Here is a 17,597-nt window from a genome sequence, read left to right as displayed (position 1 = left end):
CCTCAGCCTTCGCAGAAAGTAGAGACGCTGCTGGGATTTCTTTGCTACGGAGCTGGTGTTGAAGGACCAGGTGAGATTCTCCGTCAGGTGAACACTGAGAAATTTTGTGCTCTTTACGATCTCTACCGTATATTCATATCTCTACCGTATGTTCGTATGTTTATTTAGAAATACAGCGAGGAATAAGCCCTCCTGGCCCTTCGAGCAACAACACCCCAGCACCCTGACAATCCTTATTAACCCTAACTTTATCATGGGACAATTTGCAATGACCATTTAACCTACCCTTGTTCTGAGGAACTCACAAAATGTCATGAGTAACTGTCAGAGAGGTAACCATCACCAGTCACAAAATTCATGTCTATCGAAATAGCCAGAACCACTGGCTCATTCATCATCATGCACCAATACATTCCTGCAGACAAGTAAACACAGAACATTGATACTCACCTCAATAATCCAATAATTGCTACTGCAATGGACAAGGATACTAAGGATGTACTGTATCCTACTGTATACATGATCTTCATATTCATATAGTTTGCGGTCTTTGTAAAAATATAAATAAATAATATTATAAAATATATTTAACATCAGACAAGATAGAGAATTAAAAAGAAGTGGGGAGGGCGTCACATTATTGATCCGGCTAAATGTCACAGGAGACATCCTGAGGGCTCATTCTCTGAGGTAATATGGGTGGAGATCAGGTGCTCAGAAAGGTGCAATCACTAATGATGGGATCATACAATAGTCTGTGGGAGATAGAGGAACAGGTATGAAGGCATATTATGAAAGGATTTAAAAGTCACAGGGTAGTTGTAGCAAGTAACTTTAATTTCCCCAGGATTGACTGGGATTCCATTGTTGCCAGAAACTTAGATTGGGCAGAAGTTATAGACTGTATTCAGAAAAGTTTCTTGACCAGTAAGCTTGTAGATGATATAAAGATCGATGGAATAGTGGATAGTGAGCAAGATTAACAAAGGAAGCAGCAGGATATAGATCAGGTGGAAATGCAGGCAGAGAAATTCTAGAACCATAGAACCATGGAACACCACAGCGCAGTACAGGGCCTTCAGCCCTCCATGTTGTGACCACCTGTCTGTCACTCCTCTCTATCACCTCCTCACTCTCCCTGACCAGACGAAGGTCAGCGAGCTGCAGCTCCATTTCCCTAACACAGTCCTTTAGGAGTTGCATCTCCATTCACTGGGTGCAGATGTGGCCGTCCGGGACGCCGGGAGACTCCAGGACCTCCCACATCTGACACTGACCACAGAAAACTGGCCTCACACATATACTACCTCCTTTTGCAATCAGCAAGTGCCTCACCTCGTCCCGTTACCACCGAAGCCCGTGGAGCCAAAGCCCTCTCACTCTGCTGCCTGCTCCCAACGCTGCCCGCTGGATATAGCTGCCTTCTTTTTAAACTGTTCGCACTCAACTGGCTGACGTCACGCGCCTGTGCAGTCTGGCATCTCTCTTCCCCCGAGAACTCAAAATGTCTTCCCGCTGGAAATCCTTAGGTGCTCTCCCGCTGCCTTCTTGTTCCGAATCAAAAAAGAGATGGAGCTTAACCTGGACAGGTGTGAGGTGTTGCCATTTGGAAGGTCAAATGTAAGAGAAAAGTATACTGTAGATGGCAGCACCCTCAGGAACACTGATGTTCACAAGGACATTGTGGTGTAAGTGCACTGCTACATGAAAGGCCCCAAACAAATAGACAGGGTGGTAAAGATGGTCCATGGTACGCTGGTCTTCAGTGCTCGGGGTGTTGAATATAAAAGTCATACTGTAGTTGTATAAGAGATTGGTTAGGCTGCATTTGGAGTATTATGTGCAGGGCTGCCATGATGTTCAGGCGTTTGGAGAGGGTACCGAGGATGTTTCCTGGATTCGAGACTATGAGCTATAAGAAGAGTTTGGACACACTCGGATTGTTATCTCTGGAGTGTTGGAGGCTGAGCGGTGACCTGGCAGAAGTATATCAAATTATGAGAGACAAAGACAGGGGTAATAACCAGTGTCTTTTTCAAAGCACAGAAGTATCAAATACTAAAGAATATAGCTTTAAGGTGAGGGGAGTCAGTTTAAGTTTTTTTTAAACAGTGAAAGGTAGGTGCCCAGATTGTGTTGCCTGGGGATGTGCTAGGGGCAAATACAATGACAATGTTTAAGACACATTTAACAGATGCATGAATAGGCAGGGGATGGAGGTGTACAGACAACGTATAAGTCAATGTACAGGTTAAATTAGCAACAACACACACAAAATGTTGGTAGAACACAGCAGGCCAGGCAGCATCGATAGGGAGAAGCGCTGTCGATGTTTCGGGCCGAGACCCTTCATCAGGACTAACTGAAAGGAAAGATAGTAAGAGATTTGAAAGTAGTGGGGGGGAGGGGGAAATGCGAAATGTTAGGAGAAGACCGGAGGGGGTGGGATGAAGCTAAGAGCTGGAAAGGTGATTGGCGAAAGTGATACAGAGCTGGAGAAGGGAAAGGATCATGGGAAGGGAGGCCTCGGGAGAAAGAAAGGAGGGGGGGGAAGCACCAGAGGGAGATGGAGAACAGGCAAACAACTAAATATGTCAGGGATGGGGTAAGAAGTGGAGGAGGGGCATTAACGGAAGTTAAGAAGTTAATGTTCATGCCATCAAGTTGGAGGCTACCCAGCCGGTATATAGGTGTTGTTCCTCCAACCTGAGTTTGGATTGCCGGTAGCATAATGGTTTGCACAGACATTGTAGGCTGAAGGAGCAGCTCCTGCACTGTGATGTTGTGCAAGGTGATCTTTTATGTTCAATGTAACTGGCTCATGTTTCAAATGATTTAACTAACTATATATTTGACTTCATTACTCATGCAAAATTTTAAACTCTACTAATAAAATGTAAACGCCAGCAACATTGACTGAGCTCCTCCAACCATTCACTCTGGAATATTTGCTCTTCTGCACCAACACACAGTCTCCTGGAGGAATTCAGCAGGTTGTACAGCATCAGTGAAAGGAAGGAAACGGTCTCTGCTCTGGGTTGAAACCCTGCATTGAGACTGAGAATCGAGACACAATATGGCCAGCATAGAGAGAGAGAGGGGACTTGCAAGAAAGGACAGGGAGTTGATTGATGGACTGAGAAGAGGTGGGAGACGACAGGCAGGGCATGGATAGAGACTAAGGCAGGAGAATGATAGATGGAGGCAAACAAAGTGAGAGAGGAAATAGAAAGAATCAGCAGGTGGAGCAAGGTGAGGAGAGGAGTGTGTGAAGATGAAAGAGTTATTGGACAGCAATAAACAGTAACACAAAACACTACTTGAGCTGGATTTAGATAAGTAGAAGAGGTGAAAGTAGAGGAGAAGGGAGAGGTGAATTGCTACTGGAACCAGCTGAGGGATGGGAGAAGCTGAAGGGAAACCTGTGTGTGACGTTGGTAGTTGGAGCCAGGAGAGGGAAGGGGACAAACCTGGTTGCTGGGAGGAGGGTGGAATAAGAGACAAAAATTGGACAACTGGAGGATCACAGGCAGAAGGGAAGCAAGGGTGCGGTGGGAGGGGGAATAAGAGGGGGTGGGGTTAAACTTAAATCTAGAAAACTCAATATTTTTGTCATTGGGTTGTAGACTACCCAGGGAATATAACGTGATGGTCCTCTAGTTTGCATTAGGCTTCATTTCAGCAGTAGAGAGGGCCAGGGGAGACAGGAGAATGTGGGATTGAGAAAAAAAAGCTGACATGGTCTGCAATTGGGAGCTTGGAATGGCCACGGTGGACCAAGCATACAGTATTGTTCTGCAAAGCAGCCACCAAGTTTTGTCCTGACAAAGGGTCTCGGCCTGAAACGTCGACAGCGTATCTCCCTATAGATGCTGCCTGGCCTGCTGCGTTCCACCAGCATTTTGTGTGTGTTGCACCAAGTTTTGTGCTTGGTCTCGCCGATGTAGAGGAGGCCACATCAGGAGTACTGAATGCAGTAGGCAAGATTGGAGAAGATGCATGTGAATCCTTGTCTTACCTGGACAGACTGTTTACATCCCCAAATGGTGGTGAGGGAGAAGGTGCAAGGACAAGTGTAATACCTACGCGAGGATGGGGAAAAGAGCAGAAGGTAAGGTGGGTTGTGGGTTTGGTGGGATGAATAGACTAGGGTGTCATGGAGGGAGTGGTTCCTGCTGAAGGAGAAAGCGGTGGTGATGAAAGGTGTGACTGGTGGTGGGATCACTTTACAGCAGGTGTAAATGATAAAGAATGGCATGCTGGATGTGGAGACTGATAGGGTGAACGGTAGTGATGAAGAACCTCTCTTTTCTATCTCAAACAGGGGTTCCCAATCTTTTTTAATACCATGGACCAATACCATTAAGCAAGAGGTCCATAGACCCCAGGTTGGAAACCTCTGATTTAGAAGGAGGCAGGGTAAGAACAGAAGTATGAGAAAACAGAAGAGTTGTGAGATTAGGCTCCATCAATCACAGAAGAAGGGAAACTATACTTCCTGAAAAAGGAGGACATTTCAGATATCCTGGAATAGAAAGCCTCATCTTAAGAGCAGGTGTGGCAGAGATGGTGAAACTGAGAGAGAAGAATGACAGTCTTACAAGAAAAAGGATGGGAGGAGACACAGTCTAAATAGCTGTGGGAGTTGGTGGGTTTATAATAAATATCAGTGGATAGCTTGTTTCCTGATGTAGAAAAGGGAAAGAAGTGTTAGAAATGGTCCCGTAAATCTGAGAGCAGGGTGGAGGTTGGCAGTAAAGGTGATAAAATTGATGAGTTCTGTACAGGTGCAAGGTGCAGCCATTGTAATGGAGAAATAATTGGGGAGTAGTATAGGATGAGGTTTGGAACAGGGACTGTTGCATGTAGCTAACAAGAAGACAGGCATTTGTCTTTCTGCAATCTCACCTTGATGTCATTTGTGGTATCATTCGCATCATATCCACAAGCTGCTTTGTATCCAGGGAATGTATCTGACCAACCTTCACTTGTACAGTTTCGGTAAAGGGAGCCTGATGAAAATTGTAAACAGAACTCAATCAGCCTCAGAATCAGATTTAATATCATCAGCAAATTTGTTAGCTTTGTTAACTTTACAGCAGTATACAATGCAATACATGATAAATTAAAAAATACTGATTTACAGTAAGTATATCTATGCATATTAAATAGTTCAATTCAAATAAGTAGTGCAAAAAAACAAAAAAAAAAGAATTGAGGCAGTGTTTATGAGTTCAAGCCTTCCAAGAGTTTAAAATAAGTTTTCAAAAATACCATCTGCCACTGGCTACCCAAAGGGTCATTCCATTTTACTCATGAATTCCTAATGAAGGGCCTCGGCCCAAACCATCGACTGTTTACTCTTTTCCATAGATACTGCTTGGCTTGCAGAGTTCCTCCAGCATTTTGTGTGTGTTGTTTTGGATTTCTCACATCCACAGATTTTCCTCATGTTTGGGAGAAAGATATTATAGTACTAGGCTTTTTCCACTGGGGTTGGGTACAACTAGAGGTCATGGGTTAAGGGTGAAAGGTGAAAAGTTTAAGGGGGATGTGAGGGGTAATATGTTCATTCAGAGGGTTGTGAGAGTGTGGAACAAGCTACTAGCACGAGTGGTTCATTCAAACTTGATTTCAATGTTTTTTTTGTAATTTATTTTTTTATTGAAGTTCATCATCAAGCAAACATTTCCATAAGATGTATTTCAGACATTGTACATATATATCATATAATCATATATATCACAAATCTCCACAAAGTACTTATCTGAGGTATACACTTATAGAAAAGAGCGGAAAGAAAAAACAAGCAAAAGGAAAAACTATGTACAAGTAGGGAATGATCTTTTTTTACAACATATTCATTGATTTGTGAGAATAAAATCAGGCCTATGAGGTGTTATGTAGTTAAACCATTTATCCCAGTATGAATCAAATAGTTCCAGCTTATGATGCTGTTAAATTCTTCATTTTGTAAATGTCCATTGTAATTTCCATCCATGCATTTAAAGTTGGGCTCTCCTGTGATAACCATTTCCTAGTAAGAGTCTTTTTACCAGCCACCAACAGTATATTCATTAAATATTTATCTCTTTTCAACCATTCTTGAGGTATATAACCAAAATATATGGTCTTACTCTCTAAGGGTATTTCACATTTAAAGATGTCTTGTAGGGCATTGTGTATCCCCCTCCAATAGTTTTTGATAACAGGGCAGTCCCCAAAAATATGATAATGATTTGCATTTTAATTTCCACAATTTCTCCAGCAAACTGGGAGGTTACTATCATAATGGGATTTCTGAGAGGGTGTAATAAAATATCTTATCAAGTTTTTCCATCCAAACTCCCCCCATTTCTGTGAACTGGTACACTTCCATTGATACCTCCATATTATTGTCCATTCTTCCTCAGATATAATTATCCCTCCTTCCTTCTCCCGTTTTGTTTTAATGTATGAAGTCAAATGTGTTTTAAGATTTGTCAACCCCTTATACATGCTTGAAATGATTCTACTACCATTATCTGAATGATATGCTTTTCTAAATAGCTCTATCAAGCATGTACTTGCTTTGGTTACATTTTTAAGCGTCTTATTAACATATTCACACATCTGTAAATACCGATAGAAATCTTGTTTTTCTAATAAGTGTTTCGCTTTAAGCAGTTCAAAACTGAACAGTGTTCCTTCTTTCATTATGTTGCAAAGAACTGTTATTCCTTTAGCTGTCCAGTCCTTAAATCTAGCATCCAATTTATTTGGTGTAAAATCCAAGTCATTTGCACACCATTTAAGAATTGGAATATCTCCCTCTAGATTATATTCTTTTATAGTAGTTTTCCATATTTTAAGAGTCAATTTCACCTATGGGTTATCAATAGTATTTATGTACCTTTGCAGGTTGTTATCAGCCAAAATTGCTTGTATGGGGATGGGAAGTACCCGCTCCTCAATGTTTTTCCATTGAGTGTCATATGATGGGTTGCACCAACATATCACAGCTCTCAACTGTGCTGCAAAATAATAATCTCTAAGAGAAGGTAGGCCCCATCCCCCTTTTCCTTTGCTAATTGCGAAGTTTTGATACGAACTCTAGGCCTTTTACCCTGCTAAATATACCTTGATAACATCTTGTTCCATTCATTGAATTGATTTTGAATAATTTCCATTGGTAGGGTCTGAAAGAGATATAACAGTCTGGGCAGTATATTCATTTTAATAGACTCAATCCTTGAACTGAGACTGAAAAAAGGAATCAGGTTCCATCTTGCCCTATCTTCCTTAAATTTTTATATAAAGGCTGATAATTACATTCTGATGATTTTGCCAAATCTTTTGGCATAATGATGCCCAAATATTTGAAAGACTCTGTGTGCCATGCCCAGGGTTATCTACTTTCAATTTCTCTTGGTGGGCTATAGTAATATGAATATAATTGGGTTTTATCTATGTTGATCTTGTATCCTGATAATTGACCATATTGTTCAAAGGATTGCATCAATTTAGGTAAAGAGTATGTTGGTTGCCCTAGATAGATCAAAATGTCATCGGCGTAACAAGCCAATTTATGCTCTGTCCCTTTAATAGTAATTCCCCTGATATCTTCATTTTGTCTGATGTATTGAGCTAATGGTTCCAGATATAATGCGAAGAGTAGTGGTGACCATGCACAACTCTGTCTCGTGCCCCTTTCTAGGGTAAGGCTATTTGATAAATATCCATTGATTTTAATCCTAGCAGTAGGGTTGTCATATAGTGTCTGTATAGTTTTAATAATTGTGTCTTGGAAACCAAATCTATGTAAAACTCTGTAAAGAAAATTCCAATTAACTGTATCATATGCCTTTTCAGCATCCACGCTTATCACTATTGCTTGGATTTTATTTTTTTGTATATGATCCATAATGTGAAGTGTCTTTCGTATATTGTCTTGTGTCTAGCGTTGTCGTATAAAACCTGTCTGATTGTTATGTATCAGTATGGGTAGAAACTCCTCTAATCATTTGGCCATGATGGAGGTAAATAATCTATAATCTACATTAAGAACGGATATTGGTCTAAATGACCCGCATTCCATTTTATCCTTGCCTTCTTTCGGTATAGCTGAGATTATTGCTTCCTTCCAACTGGGTGGCATTTGTGCCTTTTTTAGAGCCCAGTTCAGTGTGGGGAGTAAAACAGGAATTAACTCATTTTTAAATTCTTTGTACCACTTTCTGTATACCCATCTGATCCTGGTGACTTGCTTAACTTAAGCCTACTAATTGCAGCTTTTAATTCAACTTCAGTTATGTCAGCAGTCATCGTTCTATTTTGTTCTTCGCTTAAAGTGGGTAACTCTAGAGAATTTAAGAAGGTGTCAATTTGGGTTATGGTTCCCCCTGGAACTTTGGAATATAGAGTTTTGTAAAACACTTCAGAAGCTTCTTGAATTTCACTTAGCTTATTTTTTTATCATTTTCGTTCTTGGGACCCTAATTCTATGAATTGTATTTTCTGCTATCTTTTTTTTTCAGTTTCCACGCCAGTATTTTCATAGACTTTGATCCACTTTCATAATGTCTCTGTTTCAGAAACATTAAATTTTTCCTGATTTCTTGCGTAGCCAAACTATTAATTTCATTCCTAATTCTTTTAATTTCCCCTAATGTATCCTGTGCCAAATTCAATTTGTGTTTCTTCTCTAGTTCCTTCAGCCTATTTTGTAGGTCAAAATCAACAGATAAATATATAGGTGCATGGTCACTTACATCTATTGTCCCAATTCCACAGGTGTTTATTTTGTCTTTGTCTTTTCCAAATGTTATGAAATAGTCTATTCTTGTATATACAGAATGGGGAGCAGAATAATGAGTGTAATCCCTTCTGTCGGGGAAAAGGTCCCTCCATATATCAATTAAACCAACATCCTCAAAAAGTGTATTAACTTTCTTATGTAAGGATTTTGTTTCATAGGTTTTTCTATTGAAAGAGTCTGTTTGGTTGTAATTGTAAATTTAAGTCTCCCCCACATATCAGGAGACCTTCTGTTTCTGCTACCATAATATCAGTAATTTTCTGAAAGAAAGCAATATCACTTCCCGGGGGTGCGTATATATTCAATAGGGTAACTGAATTTCCATCTATATTCCCCCTTACCAGAATATATCTGCCCTCTTTATCTCACATTTCGAATACTTTTTCAAAATTTAGCTTACTGGAGATAAGAATAGCAACTCCTGTCCTATGTCCTGATTTATATGAGGAGAAAAACAAATTAGTGAAGCCCATTCTCTTTAGTTTTCTATGCTCATTATCACTTAAATGAGTTTCCTGTAAATATACTACATGGGCTTGTTCTTTTTTCATTTTGGATAAAATGTTATTACGTTTGATTGGATTCAATAGCATATTGACATTAAAAGAAATGAATTTTACTTTGTCCTTAGCCATCTGTATTTATCTGTCAGTGTATCATTGAAATTAGAATAAAACTTAATCGATCTATTCCCTGAACAAATAAGAACCAAGAAATGCAAATAATAACAAAAATGACAATGAACGTGTGATTCCAAGGCTGAGGTCTCTAGTAGATGACCCTGCATTGAGCTAGAGGAAATGTCTAGCTGTGGGGGATAACCCCTCCTACTTGTGAGGTGAGGGCCCCCATTGCAGTATTCATAAAAGTCAGTGAACAAATCCATTACACAGAAAATATTTCCCTGTGTACTCCTCCTATATATATATATATATATATATATATATATATATACACACATACACACACACACACACACACACACACACACACACACACATATATATATACATATTACATACATACACATATATGCACATATATATATATTCTCATTTTGGTGGGGAAGAAGGAGTAAGTGAGCGCATAAAGAATAACAACTAAGTAATATAAAATCCACATTATAATAAGTATTTCTTGAGATAGGTATATCACCGTCTACTTTTGCTTCCGTTTAGCTTCTCAACATTTTTAAAGTTAGCCAAACCTTATGGCTCTTCAGAAGGGGGTGAGGACTGTCTTTGGGAAACTCCTGGTCTCTTCCTGATATACTTCTCTCGGACTCCTCCCGTCTCCTGCCTTCTCGATTCTCGCACTGTTTCCCAAGTGGAGCGGGATAATTGCTCAGTCAGGCTTTCCCTCGGTTTGGTCACGCTGACGGGCAACCCTCTGGCCTTCATGTCTGTAGTCGCCTCTTCCACTGTCTGGTACAACTGCGTCCCGTCGTCATAAAACACTCGAGTTTAGCAGGGTACGGAGTTTGAAATCTAATACTTTCTTGCTTTAGTACTCGCTTTACTTCAGAGTATTCTTTACGTTTCTGCAGGACCGCGGGGGGGGGGGGTGTAATCTTGGTAGAAATATATTAATTTATTGTCTAAAAACACCCTCTTCTTACCCCAGGCCCTTCGTAGAATCTCAGCTTTGGTACTGTACTGATGGAATTTAATTATTATTGAGCATGGCTTATCTGCTCTATCTCAGGTAGGCTTCGACATGAGCACACAATGCGTTCTCTCGATTTCCAGCTCCATAGTTGAGGGAAGCTCCAGCGCGACCCGCAGCAACTTTCTGACAAACTCCGTCATAGACGAGCCCGCCGCTCCTTCAGGAACGTTGTATATTCTGATATTTTTCCGCCGTGATCTTCTTTCCAAGTCAAGCAGTTTACCTTCTTGGTGATTTAATATTTTTATCATCTTACTCAGTATCCGTTCCACGTTTTGAATGTGATCTTCCACCTTCTCAATTCTAGCCTCTGCCACCGCTATTTTTTGATTGACGTTGGTGAGCTCTGACTTAATATCATGTGGCTGCTGCTTTATATCTTTCTGGAACTCCTATACCTCTTTCAGAATTTTGATCATATTTGCCGCTTCGCCTGAACGAGGCCCAGCGTCAGCCTGCGGTCGGGTAGGAGAGCCGCTCGCTGCACTCCTCTCGGCCGCAGGCTCCGCAGTGTCGCTTTTTTAATTTCCATTTTTTTTCCCCATTCTTGCCCCTCTTTTCAGTTCAAATATTTTTTGAAAAATACTGTATTTGATGGGCTAACGGGGCTTAATATGCGTTTTTCCGGAGGAGCTAGTGACTTAAGCTGCCATTCTCGATGATGACGTCACTGGAAACCCCGATTTCAATGTTTAAGAGAAATTTGGATAGGTACAAGGATGGTAGGTGTATGGGAGGGCTATGGTCCTGATGGAGTTTGTTGGAAGTAGGCAGTTTAAATGGCTTGGCACAGACTAGATGGGCTGAAGGGCCTGTTTCAGTGCTGTACTTTTCAATAACTCTATGTATTAATTCCCCACGTTCCCCAGACAATCTATCAAATATTGCCAGTATTATTAAAATTAGCTTTGATGTGTTGAAGGCATTTATGCCTGAAAATAAGCAGAATGTGTATTCATATCACAGAAAGAAACAAGCACATAATCTAAACTGGAATTTGACTATAAAATTGAAGGAGTGCCATTATATTGGAAGTGGAGCATTTCAGAAACAACATTAAACTGAAGTTGCATCTGTTCTGTCACATAGACATAAAGTCCAATAGAACCAAAGAGGGTCAATTCTTTCAATGTTCTGGTCAACTTTCATCTCTCAATTTAACATCTGAAAAAATCAATCTTATTATTAATTTGTTTGTTATTTGTTGGCATAATGTGCAAACTGCCTGTCATGTTTCCAAAATAGTAAGTGTTTCCAAATACTAAAACTTATTAAGTAGCTCCACTATTAATGATGTTGAGATACATCGTAAGATGTGCTGGTGCATATTATCAGTGATGTAACCTTGGGTCACTGGGTGTTTCAACACCCAGGTGTCCCAGCCAGGGTTGATCAGACCCTGGCTTGAGTCCCAGCAGCATTGGTCCACGGGTCACACCTCTTGATCCATAGCCATCTGGAGGCTCGTTCAGCAGCCTCTGTGATGGTCCTGTTGGCTCTTCTCTTTGCAGACCCCATAATGCCAAGGAGAGGGTAGGTTCTACCAAACATCAGGAAAACCCCTACACCCCACCTCCACAGACTCGCATCGTGACCCCCACCCCTGTCTCTGGCATTGCTCTAACTCCTGCTGGTACTTTGCTTTCTTACACTCAAACACCTCTTCAATCCAGTCTTCCCAAGGAACTGTTAGTTCTGCCATGACACCATGGTTCCATCTACTATGACTGAGAACTCATCATCATGAGATCATGAAATTTGTTGTCTAAATAAACATTTATTAGAGAAGCAGTTATTTTTTTTTATCTCTGGCAATAATGAACCAGTTTACCAAGGAACAAGTCATGAGAGTGATAAAATACACACCATTTGTATGGTTAGTACAGCTCCAACAGCCCTCAAGAAATTCAATACCATTTAAGAGACTGCTTGAGTATTCCTTCTACCATTAGCACACAATATATTTCAAAGTTCAAGCTTAATTGTCATTCAACTATACATGAATACCCATGAACAGAGCCAAACAAAACAGCGTTACTCCAAACACAAGGTGCAACACACGTACCAACAGATAACACAAGGCACATATATCAGTGAAATACAGTCACACAAAACAATATATCCAAGATGCTGAGTCCATGAATGTTGCAGAAATCTGCTAACACAACACAGCTTGCCTTCTGCCAAGCAAACACTAGGGACAGCACTGACTCCAGCTTTGATCGATTTGCAAAAGATATTCGAACAGGTTGTTCGATCAGTTATAGTGAATCTGCTGGTTTCTGACTATTTTACTTCTTGTCTGTATTTGACCTGTTGTCAACAGCAGTTTTCAGAGGTATTCCATCACAAACACAAGAGTTTCTGCCGACGCTGGAAATCCCGGACAACACACACAAAATGCTGGAGGAACTCAGTAGGTCAGGCAGCATGAAACAGTCAATGTCTTGGGCCAAGACCCTTTTTCAGGATTGAAAGAGAAAGGGGAAGACATCAGGATAAAAAGGTAGGTGAGGAGAGGGAGGACAGCTAGAATGTGATAGGTGAAGACAGGTGGGTGGGAAAGGTAAAGGGCTGCAGAGGAAGGAATTTGATGGGAGAGAAGAGTGGATTATAGGGGAAAGAGAAGGAGGAGAGGCACCAGGAGAGGTGATAGGCAGGTGAGAAGAGGAAACCCAAAGTGGGGGCCAGAAGAAGAGGAGATCGGGAGGGAATTTTTTAACCAGAAGGAGAAATTGATATTCATACTATCAGCTGGAATTCAATCATATTGTTCCACTTTTAATGTGTAGTAATGAAACAGAAACTATAAGAATATTGTAAACTTTATCTCAAAAGAAAAAGTAGTTGTTCAGAAGAAAATATGAAAATAAATTGGATTTCTCATTTAATACTTTGGGATGAAACTTTAGTTTAAAAAATAAGTTATTTGCCATTGTTTTTTTACCTTCTTTATGAGTCAAAAGATAAATCACCTTGGGACAAGGTACAGCAACAGTCTTTCCCAACGAGGAGGAGGGCCAGCATGTCATGTTGTCCCACATGCCATCACACCCTGGTGTAATATAAACAGAAACAGAGAAAAAGTGCTTAGACCAAATGGTGTTCTTAAAGAATAAACATAGTTCACCAGTGCTTGTCCATCTAAAATAAGCTTTTATCCTCCACTACAAACATATTAATATCTTAAAGAATAAATCTAGTTCACCTATGATTGTCCGCTTACAGTAAACTGTTTCCACATTTAATGTTTGTAAAATTTCTATCCATTCCAATTATTCTAATTTGTATTATGAACACCTGATGTCTTGACCCATTAAAAATAATTCTTTCCCCTAAGAAGATATTACTTACACAATGAGTTTGGGAACTGAAACAGGATTTATGGTGTTTGAGTGAACAATGAAAGTCAGAGGAATTAGTCCAAATAATTCAAGCAGAGAGTTTGAAAAGATGAAATTTCCCCGTGATCTTTTTCAGTGCATTTAGTTTTCCCTCACACCTATCCTCTGAATCCACCTAGATGTGATAAAAACTCATTGGAGATATCAGAGCAGGACAACCCAGGCTCTTGTTTAAAGTTTATAAAGACTGAAAAATGTGTCACAAATAAATTACAGTGTGAAAAGTCATTGAAAAATTAAAAGATATTACAAGAAACTGCCAAAAATCATAAGATTCAAGTACTTACATTCTATACACTAATAGGGGCCATGTACAATATCATACAGTTTTAATTCTTCACAATAACTGTAACTTTGACTCATATCAGAATCAGATTTAATATCGCCATCATATGTCATGAAGTTTGTTAACTTTGTGTCAGTAGTATAATGCAATACATAATAGAGAGCAAAAATGTGAATTACAGCAAGTATATATATATCAAATAGTTAAATTAAATAAGTAGTGCAAAAAAAAAGTAGTGAGGTAGTGATCATGGGTTCAATGTCCATCCAGAAATCAGATGGCAGAGGGGAAGAAGCTGTTCCTGAATCATTGAGTGTGTGCCTTCAGGTTTCTGCACCTCCTTCCTGATGGTAGTGATGAGGTCAAGGCACGTCTTGGGTGATGGGGGGTCCTTGATGAAGGATGCCACCTTTTTGAGGCATTGCTCCTTGAAGACGTCTGGATGCTACAGAGTCTAGTGCCCATGCTGGAGCTGACTAAGTTTACAACTGTCTGCAGCTTAATTCAATCATGTGCTGTAGCCCAGCCCCATATCAGACGGTGATCCAGCCAGTTAGAATGCTCTCCATGGTACATCTGTAGAAATTTGTGAGTGTTTTTGGTGCCATGCCAAATCTCCTCAAATTACTAATGAACTATAGGCACTTTCTTGCATTCTTTATGGTTGTATCAATATGTTGGGTCCAGGTTAGATCGTGAGGGATATTGACACCCAGCAATTTGAACCTCACCTTAAAACCTTTGACACCCGCCTTTGAACCTCTCTGAAAGCACACACAGAGTGATTGTCCAAAGGATCTCATCAATCCTTAATTGTTCAGTCAATCACCCTGTCACAATTCTCTTGCAAACAGTATATTAATTTAAATATTATGCAAAGTTCAAAGTAAATTTACTATCAAAGTACATACATGTCACCATATACAACCCTGAAATTCACTTGCTTGCAGGCATTCACAGTAAATACAAGAAATGTTGAATTTAAAACCAATGTTCCCTCAACCTATGGACTCAACTTTCACTGATTTTTCATCTCATGTTCTTCAACTTTATTGCTTATATATTTATATTATTGTTTCTTCTTTTTGCATTTGCACAGTTTGTTGTCTTCTGCACAATAGGGACAAACAGTCTTGTTGTGCAAAAGACAACAATCTGTCTAAATACAAAAGAAAACAAAATAATAATAAATAAATAAGCAATAAGTTCAAGATCATGAGACAATGAGTCCTTGGAAGTAAATCTATAGTCTTCTGCGGATAGATTTTAACATATTTCTTTCAGTGCACCAGTACTTTTAATAGTTTTTTGCATTTGCTTAAGTTTCATCTGAGTCCTCCTTATCAGACAGTACTGACAATTTGATAATTGCAATCCTGCCTTTGTTGTGCAATCTCCTTCCTGCCTGCTTGCTGTAAATCCATGAACTGATTGATTTAAAAATTTCATTCCAAATATTATTAAGGCAACAAAAATGTTTCAATGGGAAAAGTGTGATTTTGCCACCATTCTGAAATTTTTCCGATGACTCCTACTTTAAAGGCTAGTGGACAGAAAAACATTTGCTGCGACCACCTTTGTGATTTTTTTGTTGGCCCTGCAAGAGCTTGGAGAAGTACACCATGGTCAAATTCCAAATCCATCCTGATTATGTGCATATGAACATTTTCCTTCAGTTCAAAGCTTGTTTTAAAATTAATCATGGAGCCTCATAGTTTCTCTCAGCACACTGTAATAATTTTAAATCAATTTTGTATTGATGTTGGTTACTGTTATATTTTGTAGCTTCAAAACATTAAACTAATTCAAAGGAAGACACGAGAGTCTGAAATGTGAGTCTATCTTTGTCTTTAAGTGGGGCGCGCACGTATCATGTGGTTGTGTCATGTTATTTTTACATATAACCCATAATGAATAACTTAAATGAACAAGAATGCCTAATCAACAACACACTTACAATATTACCCAAACATCACTGAAACATTAAATACACAACAGTTACCAAGAGTTAAGTTACATTTGCCAGAGGTTTTACACAGGTAGTTATTTCTTAAGGATTTGTTTTGGTTGTTGATTTCAGTGTTAAAACTGTAATCACAAATATAACAACCTCAAAATATTATCATAACGATTAGATATTTCTTTAAATGACACAATTTTACCTTCATTCCCTCGCATTATCACTCATTAACAGACAGGTAGTACCATAGACTTTACAATAGCAGTGGAATGGTTCAGCTTAGCTCAATGTAGCCATGGTGCATGAACATGACTATGGTCCTAATTCGTCTATCCCTATACAATAGGGGGCCCACATCACTGTGCCATCAAAATCCTCTCCTGACCCAATATTCCCCATTGCATTCTCCCAGTTTCCCTGTCCCAGCTGCATTTGTTCTGATGATAGGACTTTCTGCACCAGTTACTTTTCAATGTCTTCCTTCCTCCTGATCTCCACTTCTCCTCTGCCCTAGTGGACGGAGCCCTTTCCCACATCTCCGCTCTCACTCCTCACCTCTTGAGCAGAGTAAGAAGAGATCTCCTGGCTGTTTTCTTCCAACCCACCAGTGTCTGAAATCAATGGGACATCATTTCACTTTCCACCAACTCTAGCAAGATTGCTTCACCTTGTCCTTTCAGAATTTGAAAGGAATCTCTCCATTTATAACTGCTTGATCCATTCTTCCATCTCTATCAATGACGCTATAGCCCAATCCCTTGTAACTTCCATAAGATGCAAAACTTGAGCTTTCACCTTTACACTTCCCACCATCCAGGACCTGAATAAACATTTTTCATGAATTTACAGTTCCTTTGTACTTATTCTAATCCACTGTAATGTATTTGTTGTTCACAATGTCGCATAATAGAGTTACAGAACACTACAGCACAATTTTCCCTAGTCACATCGACCTGAACCCAGGCCATAACCCTCCATATCTCTCCCATACATGTATCTATCCAAATTTCCCTTAAATGCTGAAATCAAACCTGCATCCATCACTTTAATCGGCAGTTCTCCACCCTTTGAGTAAAGAAGTTCCCTCTCATGTTTCCCTTAAACATTTCACTTTTCACCCTTAATCCATGATCTCTAGTGCAAGTCTCATCCAACCTTTCTGGAAAAAAAGCCAGTTTTTTATATATATATACACCCCTCATAATTTTGTATACCTCTATCAAATCTCTCCTCAATCTTCTACATTCTAGAGAATAAAGTCATAACTTATTCAATCTTTGCTTATAACTCAGGACCTCCAGACCCAGCAATATCCTTGTAAATTTTCTCTGTACTCTTCAATTTTATTTACATCTTTCCTGCAGGTAGGTGACCAAAACTACACATAATTCTCCAAACTGGGCCTCACCAATGTCTTATACAATTTCAACATAACATTCTATCTCCTGTACTCAATAAACTGATCTATGAAGGACAATATGC

General features: G+C 39.6%; 1 protein-coding gene across 1 annotated transcript in view; it reads right to left on the bottom strand.

The window, feature by feature from the left end:
- LOC140727262 (secretin receptor-like) overlaps positions 1–17,597 on the bottom strand; it is a 64,336-nt gene that overhangs the window by 29,749 nt on the left and 16,990 nt on the right. Inside the window, exons 4-6 of the mRNA XM_073044524.1 lie at positions 13,413–13,520; positions 4,909–5,012; positions 451–548 (exon numbers count right to left, since the gene is read on the bottom strand). Coding sequence (XP_072900625.1) covers positions 451–548; positions 4,909–5,012; positions 13,413–13,520 — 310 coding nt within the window. The remainder of the gene's footprint in view (positions 1–450; positions 549–4,908; positions 5,013–13,412; positions 13,521–17,597) is intronic.

Source organism: Hemitrygon akajei, chromosome 5, assembly GCF_048418815.1.
Source record: "Hemitrygon akajei chromosome 5, sHemAka1.3, whole genome shotgun sequence".
Lineage (NCBI taxonomy): Eukaryota > Metazoa > Chordata > Chondrichthyes > Myliobatiformes > Dasyatidae > Hemitrygon > Hemitrygon akajei.
Note: the sequence above shows the minus strand (reverse complement) of the source record. Positions and strands in the feature narration are given on the sequence as shown.